The sequence below is a fragment of the Octopus sinensis genome, linkage group LG9 (assembly GCF_006345805.1).
Source record: "Octopus sinensis linkage group LG9, ASM634580v1, whole genome shotgun sequence".
Taxonomy (NCBI): domain Eukaryota; kingdom Metazoa; phylum Mollusca; class Cephalopoda; order Octopoda; family Octopodidae; genus Octopus; species Octopus sinensis.
The window spans coordinates 68,032,875-68,051,831 of NC_043005.1; the positions used below are offsets into that span (position 1 = coordinate 68,032,875).

General features: G+C 37.4%; 1 protein-coding gene and 1 non-coding gene across 2 annotated transcripts in view; both read left to right on the forward strand.

The window, feature by feature from the left end:
- LOC115215623 (splicing factor 3A subunit 3) overlaps positions 1-18,957 on the forward strand; it is a 140,712-nt gene that overhangs the window by 33,103 nt on the left and 88,652 nt on the right. Inside the window, exons 9-12 of the mRNA XM_029784857.2 lie at positions 881-946; positions 2,770-2,838; positions 11,179-11,246; positions 18,223-18,333. Coding sequence (XP_029640717.1) covers positions 881-946; positions 2,770-2,838; positions 11,179-11,246; positions 18,223-18,333 — 314 coding nt within the window. The remainder of the gene's footprint in view (positions 1-880; positions 947-2,769; positions 2,839-11,178; positions 11,247-18,222; positions 18,334-18,957) is intronic.
- Positions 81-185, forward strand: LOC115215954. Its single transcript, XR_003882033.1, has one exon. It is a non-coding gene; the product is annotated as a U6 spliceosomal RNA (small nuclear RNA).

Consider the following 18,957-nt stretch of genomic DNA (forward strand, 5'->3'; position numbering starts at 1 on the left):
TGTGAATGGAATGGTTTTGCTGGAGCAGTTATTTTAATAACTGGTTGCCTTTCATTGAGAACTATACTGAGACAAGTTGATTTTGCTTCGGCAATACATATACTAAAATTGGAACGATACAGAGAAGATTAGCATGGCCCCTGCGCAAGGATGCCATGCAAATTCGTGAAGTGTTCCATATTTTCTAAAAAGGCGACGAGCTTGCAGAAATGTTAGCATGCTGGGCGAAATACTTAGTGGTATTTCATCAGCCGCTACTTTCTGAGTTCAAATTCCGCCGAGGTCGACTTTGTCTTTCATCCTTTCGGAGTCGATTAAATAAGTACCAGTTACGCACTGGGGTTGATATAATCGACTTAATCTGTTTGTCTGTCCTTGTTTGTCCTCTCTGTGTTTAGCCCCTTGTGGGTAGTAAAGAAATAGGTATTTCGTTAGCCGCTACTTTCTGAGTTCAAATTCCGCCGAGGTCGACTTTGCCATTCATCCTTTCGGGGTCGATTAAATAAGTACCAGTTACGCACTGGGGTCGATATAATCGACTTAATCCGTTTGTCTGTCCTTGTTTGTCCCCTCTGTGTGTAGCCCCTTGTGGGGCAGTAAAGAGATAAGTTGATTTTGCTGAAGTCCATGACAATAGCTATAGTAGCAAGGTTCAGAATAACAATTCAGTGCTCTGGGATCCATCATTTCAATTTTCCAGCTATTGTGAGTCTATATTCATGGTACCTGTTTGTTATCCTCAGAGAAAGTTAGAAAATCAGTGCTTGGTATTGTAAATTTGGGATGTATTGAGTACAGCTTTGGTTCAAATATCTGTTAAACAAATTTAATTTTCATTTCTATTTATTATCTTGCTCCCTTATTTTTGTCTGTTTTTCAGGAAATGGAATCTGTTATGAAAGATTTTGAGTGGCACTGGAGTGAAGGCACATTTATTGGATGGCCTGTAAGTTGCTTCTAATTTGCCTTGGTTTTAATTCGCTATTTGCAAAATCCTTAGTTTATTCTATATACATAATGTAAAAAAATTACTTATTGAATGAATGAATGCTATTAGACAAAATACAACTGTATAACTTTGAGGCTTCCATGATAGTATACCAGTATAATATTTAAAAACGAAATTAAGAAGTGATTTTGTCGCTATGGCTGTTTGGAATGCTATAAGCCTTATAATAACTGTGATTGCTGATATTTCTAGCACATTAACCCTTTCGTTACCAAACCGGCTGAAACTGGCTCTGAGTACAAATGTCTTGTTTTCATAAGTTTTGAATTAAAATCTTCCACCAAACCTTAGTCACAATTTATGTTCCTAACACTAGCTTAATGATAACTAAGTTATATTACTAAATTCTTTGTTAGATTTGAAATAATTGAAAGAAACACGAAGCATCTCAAAATAAATATGGTAATGAAAGGGTTAAATGTGCTAGGATTATCACAACTGTGATAAATTACTGAAAGAAATATTTACTAAGCAAGTGAGATTTTTTATAAATTGAAGTTTTCAGGAAAATTTAATTTTTGAGTTTCCTTAAGCACCATCCGTTCGTGGCCATTGCCAGCCTCGCCTGGCCCCCGTGCCGGTGGCACGTAAAAAGCACCATCCGATCATGGCCGTTGCCAGCCGTCCGTGGCTGTTTGCCAGCTCCGTCTGGTACCTGTGCGGGTGGCACGTAAAAAGCACTCACTACACTCACGGAGTGGTTGGCGTTAGGAAGGGCATCCAGCCGTAGAAACACTGCCAGATCAGACTGGGCCTGATGCAGCCTTCTGGCTTCACAGACCCTAGTTGAACTGTTGAACCCATGCTAGCATGGAAAGCGGACGCTAAACGATGATGATGATATTGAATATTTCAAGTTCACAAATTTAAATATTCAGTTCAAGATAGTTTGGCATTCTTTCCCTTGAACCTGCACACTTTGTTAATTTCTGTAAAAATTTTTTATTTATTTACTTTTTGTACACCATGTTCAGTTCTGTGTATTTCTAGTCAGTCACACATGCACACATGTTTTTGTATGTACATTTGTATACATTTATGTGTTTGTGTGTGTGTGTGTGTGTGTGTGTGTGTGAAAAGGGGTGTGTTGTCATGTATAGGTATGTACATAAATACATATGCATACATCTTTTTGGTATGTATGTGTGTGTATGTGAGACAGCATAAGAGAGAATGATGTCTAAGTGGCGGCACTCACTCACACACACATGTCCATTTCATATACACTTACATACATCTTTTACTTTCTCCTCTCTTTCACTTTTAAACAAAAGTAAATAAGTAAACCTTTTTTTTACGAAAATTAATAAAAAAAATCAGCTGTTTATTTTGGCATTTCTGAGAGTTCAACCCAAAGAATGCCGATAGTTTTCACTTATCCGATTTTTTTCATTTCATGTTTATTTCATTTATTGTTTTCAATGTTCTCCCCCCCACACACACACACTGTCTCTCTAATATAAACACACACACACACTCTCTGTAATATAAACACACACACACTCTCTCTATAATATAAACACACACACATTGTCTCTGTAATATAAACACACACGCATTGTCTCTGTAATATAAACACACACACATTGTCTCTGTAATATAAACATACACACTATCACTGTAATATAAACACACACATACACTCCAGGTTTGACTAGCAGAAATCTACCTGGAGGGTGGTCTTTCTGCTAGTATGATTTATGATAAAAAGTTAAACATGCCATCACCTACTGAACTTAATTTAATATATTTTTCTACAGAAAGAAACTACTGGTGCCTTGACTCATGCTGGTGCTCATTTAGACTTATCTGCTTTTTCATCATGGGAGGTGAGTTGTGTTTTCAAATGTCAAGTTACATTAGTGTTTATGACCTTTCGTTCTATATGCAGTCTGCTTAATTATTTTACAAGTTGGACAGATCTTCATGCAGATTCCCAACCCACTCTATGATGTATTGCATGACAAACAAGTTATCGTGGATAGATCTGCAAGAATCAAACAGGTTTGTGCATCTCAGACTACAGTGCTGACGACACCCAACAACCATTTACACTAAAGATCTAGGGTTTTCTGGGGGTTTTTTTGTACTAAAATGATGTATCAGTTTGTTATAGTTTCTTCACCTAGATGCAGAAATCATTGTATTATGTCAGAAATATGGAGTTCACAGGCATTCTGCCTCCCGTAGAATTTATGCCAGCTAACTTAGTAGACAGCTGGGAAAAATTTCTGTAGTATAATAATAATAATGAAATTATTGTATACAGTGCTCAGGTGCACCACAACTTGTCAAAAGTGCAAGTAAAGCATATGCAGTAATGTAGAAATGTCTGGAAAGCGAACAGTGTATGAGTCAGATACATGCTTGCGTGTGTATGGAGGGGAGAAAATCAGGTGTAGTGTTGGCGAATCTCAGGAAGCATGGAAGTTTTGAAGGATGCAGCACTCCGACAACTAACAACTGATGCCAGCAGTTTGTTCCATGCTTCAGCAACTCTTAGCGTGAAAAAATGTTTAGGGAAGTACTCAAATCGATGTTTGAGTACCTCCCTAAAGGACAAGAAGAATCGATACAGGTTAAATGTTTATTTATTTGGTTTGAGATAAGGTGGGAAAGATGTTTACAACACTCACTAGGTTACTCAAAGCATACATCTATATGACCCATCTCCAACCTAAGTTAGATCCTGTGTTTAGCAGGTTCATATTTAACAGTAAGGTGAAGGCCAGTAACCATGGAGTAGTTCACGACTAAATGTCTTTTGGTTGTGGGTTGTCTGTATTTTGATCCAAAAGAAGTGCTTTGACATAGAATCATGTTTGGTACTAACTCAATTAATGAAAATCTCAATAATGAAAGGAATCACCTTATGCTTGTTAAAACCATCTAGCTTGGTACAGTCATGAACACTTGTATGAATAACTTGAAAAGATGATCAAGCTGGGAATACTCATGTATTGAGTAAACATTGTGAACATACAAACTGAACTTACAAAATGTGTACTAGTAACCAAATACGATTATACACTGCTAGACTAGAGTTTTGTTGATGTTTTGACCACTGACAAATTTCCTAATACTTGTGAAGATATAAATGTATATGGAGCCACTTCTTTGTAATAACCAGCTGCAAACATACAGAGAAGGCCTTTTGCCTAGCCTGAGGATAAGACTTGCAAAAGGTGCTGGAAATGTGATTGTAATGAGGGAAAATGTTATTGTGGAAAGCTGGATCAAATTTATCAAATACAGAATTTATATATAATAGCAACAGGGACAACAACTTATCAATTATCATATCAGTGTTATAAGTCAATTATTGTACGTAATCATCACTAAGCATTTATAAATCTTGGTTCAAACTAAACACTGGTGAAAGTATATATTTGATACAGAGCTTCATGTTAATATTTATGTTCCTAATAACTTCATATAAATCACTTTGAATGTATGTTCCAGTGAGGTCATTGAATGAATTATCAGGTCGTGTAAGTTCTCCTTCCCAAATCCATGGAAGTCAGATACAGAAACTGGAAACTTGTTGCTTACATTTCACATTGGTGTAACATGCCTTAATGTTTGCTGTACTTTACCAATCACTGGACTATTAGTATGTGAAGAAGTGATATTACATCATCTGCCAGGTGTATGTACTGTTGATGTACACTTAGATGCTACTCCTGACATCCTGACACACATCCACCATCTGAAGTATCCAACACTGTCGCTTGGAGATATTCCCATTTAGTAGATTAATTCAGAGGTTATGGTTACCTCTGGAGATTTGTATAAGGTAATTCCAAACGAAATTCATAGTGACATTTAACCTAGTGTTGTTGCACATTTTTTAAAGTAAGAAATACTCAGATTATTGGACCATTAAATTAAATGAAACCTCCAGTTATCTATCACATTCAACACATCCATTATGAAAAGTGTTACTGCTTTTTCATTTAGCCTTTCAACTAAAATCTTTGCTGAATGAATTTCAGCATAAGCCTTAAGAATGTTGCCATAATTGTTAAAGATATTGATTGCATTCAGTAAAAGTTGGAGTGAACATATTTATAACCAGAAAATTGCTCATTGATGAGAAATTCAATGTATGCCAGTCTGAAGGTAAATACTTGGGCTGTACATTGTTAGTTGAAGGTAGTAAACTAGACTCTAGTGCCATTAAAAATCTCCAGAAAACTTTACATGTCCAACTCTTTTCCAAATGTAACTGACTTTACTAAATCAAAGAAACAACCACTTTCTTCACAGTTACATTTTAATATGAAAGATAAATATATTGTCATGGTTACATACATTGTTTCTAGATTACGAAAGTTAATCTCATCTGACTTTGATCCATCTAAAGACATTGTTCTGCAAATATATGTTTACAATTATGGTCATGGAACTATTCTGTCATAGAATGCTAGACTTGCATCTTGCATATCAACTCAATCCTTCTGAAATAAATGACACCAAGATTGGAAAAAATCTGATGTTAGGCTATAGGTAATTCACTTAGTACATATATGAATAAATGGTACTTGTTTAGTCACAAGCTGGCAGAATTGTTAGCATGCCGGGCGAAATGCATAGCCGTATTTCGTCTGCTGTTACGTTCTGAGTTCCAATTCCACAGAGGTCGACTTTGCCTTTCATCCTTTCGGGGTCGATAAATTAAGTACCAGTTACGCACTGGGGTTGATGTAATCAACTTAATTCATTTGTCTGTCCTTGTTTGTCCCCTCTGTGTTTAGCCCCTTGTGGGTAGTAAAGAAATAGGTACTTGTTTAGCCTGACCATTAGTATCTGCAGTTCCTTATGTGTTGCATTAGCATTTGATTTTGTGGTTGTTGAGGTACTACACAATTTGAAACTTGTTCAATTACCAAGGAAGTAGTTGTGTGGTAGAAAGCTTGTTTCCCAACCATGTGGCCTTAGGTTCAGTCCCACTGCGCAGTACCTTGGGCAAGTATCTTCCATAATAGCTCTGGGCCAACCAAAGCCTTGTGAGTGGATTTGGTAGATGTAGACTGCCTGGAAGCCCATAGTATATATGTATATTTATGTGTGTGTGTGTCTTTGTGTTTGTCCTCCACCACTTCTTGACAACCATTGTTGGTTTGATTATATCCCCATAAATTAATAGTTTGGCAAAAAGGATGTCCCACCTGTGCTAGCATGGGTGGCAGATGTTAAACAATGATGATGGTGATGATGATGAAACCAGTAGAATAAGCACCAGGTTCAAAACTAATTACTGGGGTCAATTTGTTTGGCTGAACCTTTCAAGGCAGTGCCCCAGCATGGCCACAGTATAAAAACTGAAACAAGTAAAAAATCATCATCATCATGTATTGTATGTCTGCATTGCAGTGATAACACTACAATGAAAATCTTCCTGATTAAGCATGAGTTCTCCAACTGCCTTACCACTCTTGTTCAGCCAGCTGGTGATATTGTCCATTCACTGCGTTCTTTGCTTGCCTCTTGATCTACTACCCTCTGCTCTTCCTTCCATGCTTATATTTTCCAGACCTCTGCTTCTTTGAATATGGCCATTATAAAGGAGCTTTTGTTTTTTCAAAACAATGTTCAGGAGCTGTCATCTTCCACCTACTTGTTGTAAAATATAAAATACGGAGTCTGTAGTACAAGAAGATGATCATATCAATAGTTATTGCCTGTTTGGAGAAACATATCTGAATTGAGTTGGCAATCAATACCGGAGAACCGGAATTTTTATTGATGTGCCATCATGTGGTGAATGGTCCCAAATGAAAAGTTAAACAATTGCTTATTCACTGTGACCTTAGAAAGGACATGTTATAAAGGACTTTATGCAGGACATATTGGGGTTGAAAGTACACTTAATCATCATCATCGTTTAACGTCCGCTTTCCATGCTAGCATGGGTTGGACGATTTGACTGAGGACTGGCGAACCAGAAGGCTGCACCAGGCTCCAATCTTGATCTGGCAGAGTTTCTACAGCTGGATGCCCTTCCTAACGCCAACCACTCCGACAGTGTAGTGGGTGCTCAGTTTTGAAAGTAATTTGGTAAATTTTAAGCAGTCTTCGCATTTTTATAAAATTCCCTCAGTTTCATGTTTAGTGTTTACTTCCAATTTATCTTGGGATAACAAAGACTTTAGCCTTCTTATTATAGCATTATATACTAAGAATATTACAATAATCGTAATGTAAAGACCTATATGTAACTTCTCTGAAAGACCTGTTTGTTAGCCCAATGTTAGACTTGATTGAGCACATTTATTTTTGAGTTCCAACCATGCTTATTCCATCTTTTATTAAGCTTAGTTTATCTTGGACCATATTTTCCAATGTATCCTGCCTTTTTCAAAAAGGGTAGAATATGGCTTGAGGAGATTCGGCTGCTATTTCTTTTAATTTGAGCAACCACATAAAAGCTCATAAATTTACTACTTTTGCCATTCCACTCCCAAATTCATCTGGCTGATGGAAATCATAAGTCTAACTATCAGTAGTATCTCAATGTGATCAGTGGCCACTTAATAGTGATAGGCTTTTTATTAACTGCAGTAACCCATCTATTGAAGTCTCATGTGATTCAGTGAGAGATCAGTAGCTGCTCAACCGCTACGCATGTAATATATACTGTAATGGATCAGCTCACAATTGCAGTCTTCTAACACTATTCAATCAGAGATCAGTTATCTCTATATATATAAAGCTGAAGTTGTCTGTGTATGGCAGGTTTGGTAGCCTTCAACTAACACTATCTCCTTTGAGACTCTGTGGCGCAAGTTGACCAAAATTGTGAGTATGATAGAAGGCGGCTTGCTCTTCATTCCATAGAAGATAAAATTCAAATCGGACCATGTTAACACCAAAAATTATTTACATCAAAAAGGTGCTTTTTTTTTTCTATGAAAAGCCCTATTTGTACAATTTTTTGACAGCTGTGTCACACTATCTTTCCGGTGTATTTCAAACAGAAAAATATTCACTTAAAGAGAATAACAAGCTACATAAGGCAAAATTTTTACTTTTCAAAAATTCCAATTCTAAAGGGTCGAAACAAACCCGAGCAACGCTGGGTGATACTGCTAGTAGTAATTAAAACCGTGTCTTGAAATCACTTTTATATTTCCTTTACTGTAGAAACCCTTGGTGGATCTGTGTACAGGAGAAATAGATAGTTTCTTAGAAAAATGAAGCCCTGTAGAGTGTGCTCCAGGCAAGAGAAGACTACTGAATCTCAACCATGAAAGCTTGTTCTTTTTCTTAGTCTAAATTTCCTATATATCATTAATCAACCATTTGTTATTCGATCTTTTTGTTGTAACATTACAAACAATTCGATCAATGTTGTTACATTTAATAGAATGTTTATGTATTTTTGGCTGTGGTTGAATATCATTTATAATAATGCACATTAATAGGAAATGGAAATTGTTCTTTCATTAGTATACAAACTTATAAAAAAAAATATTTCAGTAATAAAACAATTTTTAACAATCCTGAGCCCCATTAGTTTCCCTAGGTTCTGTAGTATGGTTATTGTGGGCCAGTGTAGTGTGTCACAATTGGAATGTAGTTTATTGAAGAAATTTTTCTCTTTCCAAAAGAAAGGTAATAGCACTAAATACTATGTTATATTAGAATTACTTCCCTTGGATTATAATTGGAACATGCACGTTATTCCATTAGATTCTTGTCTCATGTAATGTGTCTTTCCTAAATCTTTGTGCTACTTTGGTGCCATTATTTCTGCAAGTCACAAGCCAAATAACTTTACAAATGTTCCCGTATTAATTTTAATATTTCTTTTGTTAAGTTTTTGATAACTGAAATGTTTATATTAGAAACGAAATTCATTAAAAAGTATTGGCATTTTATTAAGTTATTGAAATCCTTTCATTGACTGCAGTGGTTGTTTGATTCAGTGGCCATTTCTTGTAACTGTAGTGTAAAATAGATGAAAAATATTTATATGTTCTTGGATGTCAGACTATTGCATGTGAACTTCTAGGAGATTGATTTGAATATCAGTGTTACAAGCTAATGACCCACTCATCAGTACTGCATTCAGCTGTGAATGATGCACATCTGTGGTACTTTCTTCCAGCTTGGTGGATTATTCTGTCCAAAGTCATTTCCTTGCTCATGGATACATCTTAATGCTGGTAACAACTTGTAATCTGTAGGCAACTGAGATGATTGTCTGGTACCCTATTGACTTTGCTATCCGCATCTTGTCTTGATAGTAAGATATTTTAAACAGAAACTGAGCTGTAATTGTTGATGCTATCAGCACCTTGTAAAATTGTGATTCTAGTTTTGAAGTATACTAGAACATATGTCATCATCATTGTTCGACCGTGGTCGAGGCAATGGAATTTACTATGTTACGCCAGACTTTACAGTCCATCATAGCATTACGGAGGTCCTGTTGCTGGATGCCTGTATCCCTGGAGATTACATCAGGGTAGGAGAGTGCATGTCCTCTGGTATCGCAAGCAGATGGCTTCCAGAGGAAGAACATATGTAGGAATATTTCAATTACAGATCATTAAGGAACTACTGATTTTGGCATGCTATTTTCACCCCTTTTTAATCTAAGTTATACAAAGTACATTTTCATTCATAACATTTATATTTAACAGGCAGCTTGTATAAATATAGATTATTTGAAACATTTGTCAGAGGAATGTTATTAACTGACAGTGAAAGATCTGAAGATATAAACATAAGATGATCAATATTTGTTTAGATATGCTGTGTCAAACATAGAGACAAATTGAATTTGCATAATTGATGATGTATTGAAAAATTAAATGGCCTGGCAATTACAGTAGAGAATATCATGAGTTTGGAGGAAAATGATTATGGTGGTATGAAACCTCTTCCATTTTAATGTTTGAGGGTTGGAGACCCTGGCTAAAGCCATGATATACAGAAGCAGACATATGGCTGAAACTAGTGAGGTTGATCTACAAGAGACTCCCATACAAGTTGAACTTTGCTCTGCAGGTCAGTGCTGTTGAGCGCCAAGCAGTTTAGCTGTAAGCAATAGTTACAGGGGTTTAGCTATTTATCTGTTATTCTAGATATTCATAGTTATTGGATAATATAGCCTAACTTTTGTAAGTTGACATGATATCGATATTTCTGAGTTGTATTTATTTAGTAAGTGACTTAAATACATCAATATGCAATACACATGGGGAAAATAGAAAGAGAGGAATTGAATTTGAAAGTGATTATAAACAGGTTCAAATTTTAGCAAAATTAATCAATGTGTAGAGAAAATGTGTTTACATATTAAACTGATAATGCTGAAAGTAAAGAAGAAAATAAACAAATAAGAGAAATGAAAAGGAAATGAAAGGAAGGAAAAGCATGATGATAGAAAAGAAATGAAATTTCTAAAAACACCTCAGTGACTGATTTCCAGTAGATACATTGGAATTGTGTCAGCAAGCAAGTGGTACAAATGCGATGAAACCTTTTCACACTTTATAATATACTTGACTATTAGGAAATATATGGAAAGTGATTATAACAGTCCTGAGGTCAATTTGTTCAACTGAAACCCTTCAAGGTGGTGCTCCAGCATGTCTGCAGTTAAATGACTGAAATGAGTAAAAAATAAAAGAATGTGTGTGTGTGTGTGTATACTTATGTATATACAGGGTGTTTGGCCTAAATTTGACAGTTTGCATAAAAAGAAATGCAAACTTAATATACCGTCCAAAAATAAAATTATTTGAAAAAATCCAAATATCAACTAGATCGAGCGAGGTCATTGCCAGTGCCTCTGGACTGGCTCTTGTGCAGGTGGCACATAAAAAACACCATTTGGGCATGGCTATTGCCAGTACCGCCAGACTGGCCCTCGTGCCAGTGGCATGTAAAAGCACCCACTTAACTCTCAGAGTGGTTGGCGTTAGGAAGGGCATCCAGCTGTAGAAACGCTGCCAGACCGGACAGGAGCCTGGTGCAGCCACTGGTTCTCCAGACCTCAGTCAAATCGTCCAAACCATGCTAGCATGGAAAGCAGACGTTAAACGATAATGATGATGATGATGGTGATGATAATGATTTCCATGTTTTTGACTTGTTAAAAATGAGTCTTCCACTCTGTTTCTCTTTGTGATTGATAACTTGTTTTATTGTTGCAGGAATTAGCTTCTCTTGGTTTGGATCGATTGAAGTCAGCTTTGATGGCCCTTGGTCTCAAGTGTGGTGGGTGAGTGTGCTTTTTTTTTTTGTATCTATTTCATAAAAATTCTTTCAACATCTATTTTTCTTTGCATTTGTTTCTTTTTGGTAATTGTACCAACTCATACCAGATCTTATTTGGCTTGTTCTTCATTGTCCACATTTCTGTACAATGGCTTGTCAGATGTTCCATTGCTAATTGAAAACTCAGAAGTCGGTAAATAGAAGGTCACAGACTACGTGCAATGTAAATATAAAGAATCTTTTTAACCTCAGTGGACGTTTAAGAATTGGTGCTGCAGCTTTATAGTGTTGTTTGTGTATGAGGTAAATCTTCCTTTCGGCAAAATGTTGGATTTTGTGGCTTATGCCCTCATGTTCTTACTCCTGATCACTAAGTGTACTGAGGTGTGTATTACTCTGGTACATCATGAAACATATGTGGTGGAATTAAACTCATAAACTATGAGTTGATATTCCAATATTGCATCAGTTCAGTCATTTAATTTTTAGTGACTGTGTGGTAAGTAGCTTACTTACGAACCACATGGTCCCAGGGTTCAGTCCCACCGTGTGGCACCTTGGGTAAGTGTCTTCTACTATAGCCTTGGGCTGACCAAAGCCTTGTGAGTGGGTTTGGTAGATAGAAACTGAAAGAAGCCTGTCATATATATGTATATATATGTGTCTGTGTATATGTTTCTGTGTCTATGTTTGTCCCCCCAACATCGCCTGACAACCGATGCTAGTATGTTTACGTCCCTGTAACTTAGCTGTTCGGCAAAAGAGACTGATAGAATAAGTACTAGGCTTACAAAGAATAAGTCCTGTGGTTAATTTGCTTGACTAAAGGTGGTGCTCCAGCATAGTCACAGTCAAATGACTGAAACAAGTAAAAGAGTACATACTATTCGTGTCAATGTACTCAGCATCTTGTATGCAAGATGCTTTGTTTTGCATATTATAAAACAGACAAGACTTTACAATACAAGGGCATATAATATATGTAGCAATACCATCCTCATCTTAATGTTTGTTTTCTATGTTGGCAAAAGCACATTACATCCAGCTTTGCTTTACACGTTGGGTGAAACCTCACTTTGGTTCTGCTTTTCATACGGTTTAACATCTTAGATGGCCAATGGGTCATATTTGTCTTATTTTTTGCGAGTCTTCACGGGCTTTCTACATTTAATGTCCATATCTGTGGTGCTGGTGCAATGTAAAATGCATTTAGTCCACTCTGTAAGGCAACTGGTGCTAGGAAGGGCATCCAGCCATAAAAAAGGACATGCCAAAACAGATAGTGAAACCAGGTGCAGTCTTCTGGCTTGTAGCTCTTGTTAAACAATCCAACCCATGCCAGCATGGAAAACAAACATCGTGATGTTGTTAATGATGATGATGATGATCATCATCATCATCTCACTACCAACCATGCAACCTTGCTCTTCTTAAACATGCTTTTCAGAGCTTTTATACAGAAAGAATAACATTTTGTTGCTAAAAGTGATAACACTTTGCTGAACTTCTTCCCCTTTGCTCAGATTACTATACTTTCACTATAGCCACTCCAACACTCATTAGATCTCATAGGTCACTGAAGCTATGAATTGTGTTTAGTCAATTGTTTAGTAGTCCATGGACTTTATTTCATGGGGTTAACCACTTCCATGCATTTATCCCATCTGCCTGTCAGATGCCTTGCAAACGACTTGCACATGCAAGTGCTACCAGTCAAAAACTCTGCATACCAGAAGCCAGCAAGTGTATGGGGTCATCAGGAGAGAATGCACACTGTTTCGGGGCCTACCTCTTGACGGCATCAATGCACACCAGCCCCCTTCACTGATATGAGGCACTGCTTGCTAGATCAGCTGGTTATCAAACAAAGCTCAATACTAATGCATTTTTTATGTATTCATTGCTTGCTTTCAGCATGCAGTATTTAGTTCTTATTGACTTTTTTTTGGAGTTGTTGAACTCAACATAGTTCTTCTAGATTTGTAGATTTGGAGCATTTTCTCAAAATCTTCAGTCATCAGCATGTAGAAGTTCTCAAGATAAAACACTCTTGAATTCTTAAATTCATTAACTTCAATGGACACTGAGCTCTGGTTTATCTACCTGTTCATTAAATTCCTTGTTGAACTTGCAACCAATCTTAACTTCACTAACTGCAAACCAGTTAACCACACTTAACTTTCTGAATGTCCACAAGTCTGCAAATCATGTACCCTGTCACTGGTATAATCCAAATCAACAAATGTAAATTAGAATGGTTTGTTTTCAGCCAAGGACTTTCTTTTCTAGTTGTTGTTTTACTACAAAGATGGAATCCAGTTTTATTAATTAGTACAAATCCAAGCTCTATTTTATCCAAGCTAGCTTGTTGATACTCCCCTAACTTTGCTAAATCTCATTCAGTTTCCTTGTAGTTTCGTTTTACCAGTTCTACTCTCAAGACATTGATTGTCCTGTGGTTATAGTAGACGATGTCCACATTGTCGCATAGTAAGATAGAACTCAAAAACCATGTGGCTACTAAGATAACTCTGTATTCACAGGATTATGACTGCACCCATTAGGACTAAAGAACCTTTTTTTTTTTGTTAATGATTTTCTTTAGGATGTCCAAATTCCTCAATGGGTCAACTACACAGTTTCTTGTTTTTTCGAATCGAGAGAAGGGGATAGCAAGATGGGTAGGTTATATGTCAGTACTACTGAAGGAGTGGGAGAATTACCAAGGCAGATTGGGTGGTCTAGTAGCAACATTAAAAGAAGTTGGAGGGTAAGTTCTGTGACTCTCAGCAAGTACATGTGAGGTTCATTATTTAAAATGAAAGGGAAGACACTCCTTAGGGTTTATTGACACTTACTTGCAAATCACATAAAAAGATGAAATTTATAGAAATTTATTCAAGATCACATATAACCAATAAATATTAACGGATTTGCATTTGAACCAACAAAGGACTTGGTGGTGACTTGATTTGCTAAGAATAACAACCAAATCTCACTCAAATTATGCTTTATCATCTTAAAAATGGTAAAAATAGCTAGGTAACGGAAGCTGCCAAGTCAGTAATGGGGGTGGATGCTCTGAGAGCGTAGCTGCTAGAATAAGAATAGCCTGGGCAAAGTTCAGAGAGCTCCTACCTCTGCTGGTAATAAAGGGTCTCTTGCTCAGAGTGAAAAGTAGACTGTATGATGCCTATATGTGGACAGCCATGCTACATGGCAGTGAAACATGGACTGTGACTGCTGAAGACATACGTAGGCTTGAAAGAAATGAAGCTAGCTCTATTCTACTGGATGTGTAATGTTAGTGTGCATACACAACAGAATATAAGCATCCTGAGAGAAAAGTTGGACATAGGAAGTATCAGATGTGATGTGCAAGAGAGACGGTCGCATTGGTGTGGTCATGTGCTGTGTATGGATGAGGACAGCTGTGAAGAAGTGTCATACCCTAACAATGCAGGGAACTCTTGGAAGAGGTAGACCCAGGAAGACACGGGATGAGATGGTGAAGCATGATGATCGAATGTTGAGCCTCAGAGAGGCAATGACAAGCAACTGAGATTTTTGGAGATATGCTGTGCTTGAGAAGACCTGGCAAGCAAAGTGAGATCGTAGTAGTCGCATAACTGGCCCACTTAAAAGCTCCCTTCAATCATCAGGCAATATGCCGTGCTTGTGAAGACCTGTTGAACCAAGTGAAATTATAGTTGTGTCTGATGTCAGTGCCACCTGACTGGCATGTAAAAAGCACCATTTGAGTGTGACCAATGCCAGTGCTGCCCGACTGGCACCTGTGCTGGTGGTACATAAAAAGCATAGTTCAAGCGTGGCTGATGCCAGTGCTGCCTGACTGACACTCGTGCTGGTGGCACATAAAAAGCACCATTCAAGTATGGCCAGTGCCAGTGTTGCCTCACTGGCACCCATGCTGGTGGCACATAAAAAGCATGATTTGAGTGTGGATGTTGCCAGTGCCGCTTGACTGGCACCTGTGCTGGTGGCATCTAATAAGCATCATTCAAGCATGGCCGATGCCAGTGCCACCTGACTGGCATGTAAAAAGTACCATTCGAGGATGACCGATACCAGTACTGCTTGATTGGCACCTCTGCTGGTGGCACATATAAATCACCATTCGAGCGTGGTTGATACCAGTGCCACCTGACTGGCTCCCATGCCAGTGACATGTAAAAAGCATCCACTACACTCTCGGAGTGGTTGGCATTAGGAAGGGCATCCAGCTTTAGAAACCTTGCCAAATCAGATTGAAGACTGGTGCAGCCTCCTAGCTTGCCAGTCCTCAGTCAAACTGTTCAACCCATGCCAGCTTGGCAAGCGGACATTAAACGATGATGATGATGATGATACATTATATAATATAGTCCTGGATATTCTATTTTTGAAAACAAGGCAGAATGTGGTCATAACTAGAATACCTTTGATCGTAGGTCTTCTCAGTCAGGCATGACCAAGGGCTAAACATAAAACATTAAGAATGTTATTCTTGCAATGATCAAGAGAGTATATAATATGTAACTATGGATTAGTGGTGTAAACAGTTTGGTATCTTGATATCTTCCTGATCTTGCCCTTTCCATTGACTATTTGGTTTCTCCTCCCTGTAGACTAATTCAAATAAGTTGCAGCAGTATCCTGACCTTGATTCAACCGACTTCACTCTTCCTTCTTTATAAACATTGGCATTTTTTGATGACCTAATGGAAATCATTATGGTTATGGGTATGAGAGAGAAAGGGAGAAAGAGAGAGAGAGAGAGAGATTGAATTATGTAGATTGCTTTTTGTTTAGACAATGAGCATTCAGTTGTTCAACCAACTGAATTAGTGTGTAAATGGCTGAGTATTTCACAGACATGTTCCCTTTATGTTATTCTCAGATAAAATCAGTATAACACAGTGTATGGCATGGTCAGGCCATGCCTTTGAATCTCAAGGTTTGTGCTGACTTGAGACTATGAGGAAAGAGATCTACTCAAAGATGCTCCTCTATGGGATCAAACCCGAGGATTTGTCAATATGTAGCAAACATTTTAAGCATTTGGTCATGCCCTGATTATAGAGCTGAAGTCCTGCTTTACTGATTGTACCACCATCAAAAAAGACTATGTAGTCATTAAACCTGCTAGAAATAGCAGCCACAGCCTCTCCCCAAATTAGACAACAATAATCATGAGTTTGCATTATGCTTGGTTGTTACTATTATATGCAGAATATTACATCCTCCGTGCCTTAATTTACCTAGTTGTGGAAATATATTTCAGGCATGACTATGTGTGTGGTAAGAAGCTTGTTTCCCAACCACATGGCTCCAGGTTCAGTTTCACTTTTGCAAGTGTCTTCTATGATAGCCTTGGGCTGACCAAAGCCTTGTGATTAGATTTAATAGATGGAAACTGAAAGAAGTCGTATCTATATGTTTGTATATGTGTGTGTGTGTGTCCATCCTCCAGTACCTCTTGGTGACTAGTGTTGGGATGATTATGTCCCTGTAACTTAGCAGTTCGGCAAAAGAGACCAACAGAATAAGTACCAGGCTTAACAAAATGTAAGTCGTGGAGTTGATTCATTCCACTAAAATTCTTCAAGGTGGTGCCCCAGCATGGCCTCAGTCTAATGACTGAAATAAGTAAAAGATAAATGGTAAAATATTGAAAATGTTATTGGCAGTGGACTATCATATTTATTGGTGGAAGAGAAATATATCTCTAATCTGATTGTTTTGTTGTTCCTTCTCGAGCCATGCCTGGCCCATAAGGGCTGGTTTCCCAGTTTCCTTGGCGTATAAGTTCCCCACCTGGATGGGATGCCGGTCTGTCGCAGGTGAGCTGCAAGATGCAGGAGGAAAGAGTGAGAAAAAGTTGTGGCGAAAAAGTCAGCAAAAGTTCGCCATTACCTTCTGCCGGAGCTGCGTGGAGCTTAGGTGTTTCGCTCATAAATACACACATCGCCCAGTCTGAGATTCGAACCCGCGATCTCTTGATCACGAGTCCGCTGCTCTAACCACTAAGCCATGTGCCTCCACTCTAATCTGATTAACCCAGTGTGATTAACTGCTGTGAAGCAGCGTTCCCATTAACCCTCCGGAGCTTTTTGCATACTTTTTAATCCTTCATGACCATTTAACTTTCATTTTTCATGCTGGTATGGGTAGTATGGTTTAACAAGCGCTGGTAAGCCAAAGGTCTATCCCAAGCTCTAATATCTGGTTTGCCTTGGTCTCCCAGCTTACAGTAGATGGCATTATGCCTAGTTTTGAGAGGTTAAATATGATAGAAAGATGGGAACAGGCGTTTTGCAGTAAGGGAGGTACATAGTTACCCCCACCACTTTTTGAAACACTTTCTGCTCTCTGATACACTTTCTCTATACATTACTTCCAATTTTTCAAACTGTTCACATTTTCTACCCATGAAAGTTCCTATGATTATAGAAAATCATTATTCTCTTTTGATTTGAAAATGTCTGATACTGACAGCTTTCTCTTGCCTTATTTACAATATATGTAGTTTTTTTTTTCTCCATAGATTAACAATTTTCCATAAATTTCGTTTGTTTACAAGGTAAAATTCTTTACAAATTACAATTCTAATTTATCCATTTCTGATAATTAGACTTTGGAAAAATTTTTTAAGAGAGGTGTTACAAGTGACAATCTTGAGTCTGCTGTATGTACATTGTACTTATTTTATCAAACCCTAGCAGGATGAGTTGACTGCATTTAGACTTGAACTCAGAATGTAGAGGGATGATTTATTTAACCAGTACTTAATGTTTTTCTTTTTTGTTTATTTCATATTTGTTTTTACTCAGCAGCTTTTTTTTTTTGCTTATAGCTCAATTTCAATGATTATTAACTTTATTGTGAGAATTGTTAAAAAATTTAGATCTGAAAAAAAAAATGTTTACTCATTGTAGTAATAGTAAGATTTCTCAAAATGTATTCTTTTGTATTTTCAGTACTTTAGAACAAAGAGCACAACGTCTGTTCAGTACCAAAGGACTTCAGTTAGAAGATCTTGATCCATCTTTGTTTGCTAAATCAAAACCTGGTAAAACTGGTAAAAACAGGTAAGCGTTTGTTGATGTTTTTCTTCTATTAGACACCTCATACAAACTTCAGTTCCAATGTAGAAGTTTTTAAAATCTACCTGTATATTGTACCCATTGTTGTCAGGCATTTAACTCACCTGAACATGAAGAGTGATGTGTATGAATCCTATAAGCTAGTTGTTGAGGTGTAGAGACATCATTCAAAAACTTTCTCTTCAAGTAGTCAGCATCACCATCGTTTAACGTCCGCTTTCCATGCTAGCATGGGTTGGACGATATTAACTGAGAGCTGGTAAACCAGATGGCTGCACCAGGCTCCAATCTTGATCTGGCAGAGTTTCTACAGCTGGTTGCCCTTCCTAATGTTAGGTTACATTACTATTTTTATCATTAGTAAGTTTGCATAACTGAGGAGTGAATCACTTTGTATTAATTCACTTGAGGAAAATGAAAATACGAGAATCTGATAGAAGCTATTTTTGTATCTTTTCCAAGCTCATTAATCCTTATTGAAACCAGTGGATGTGAGGTTAAGATTGGGTGATAGCCTTAATCAGAGACCCACTTTCAGAACATAGCTGGACCCTAGAATACTTTTAGTGTAGTCTACTCTGTTACATGTATACAGACTAGGTTTCTGGC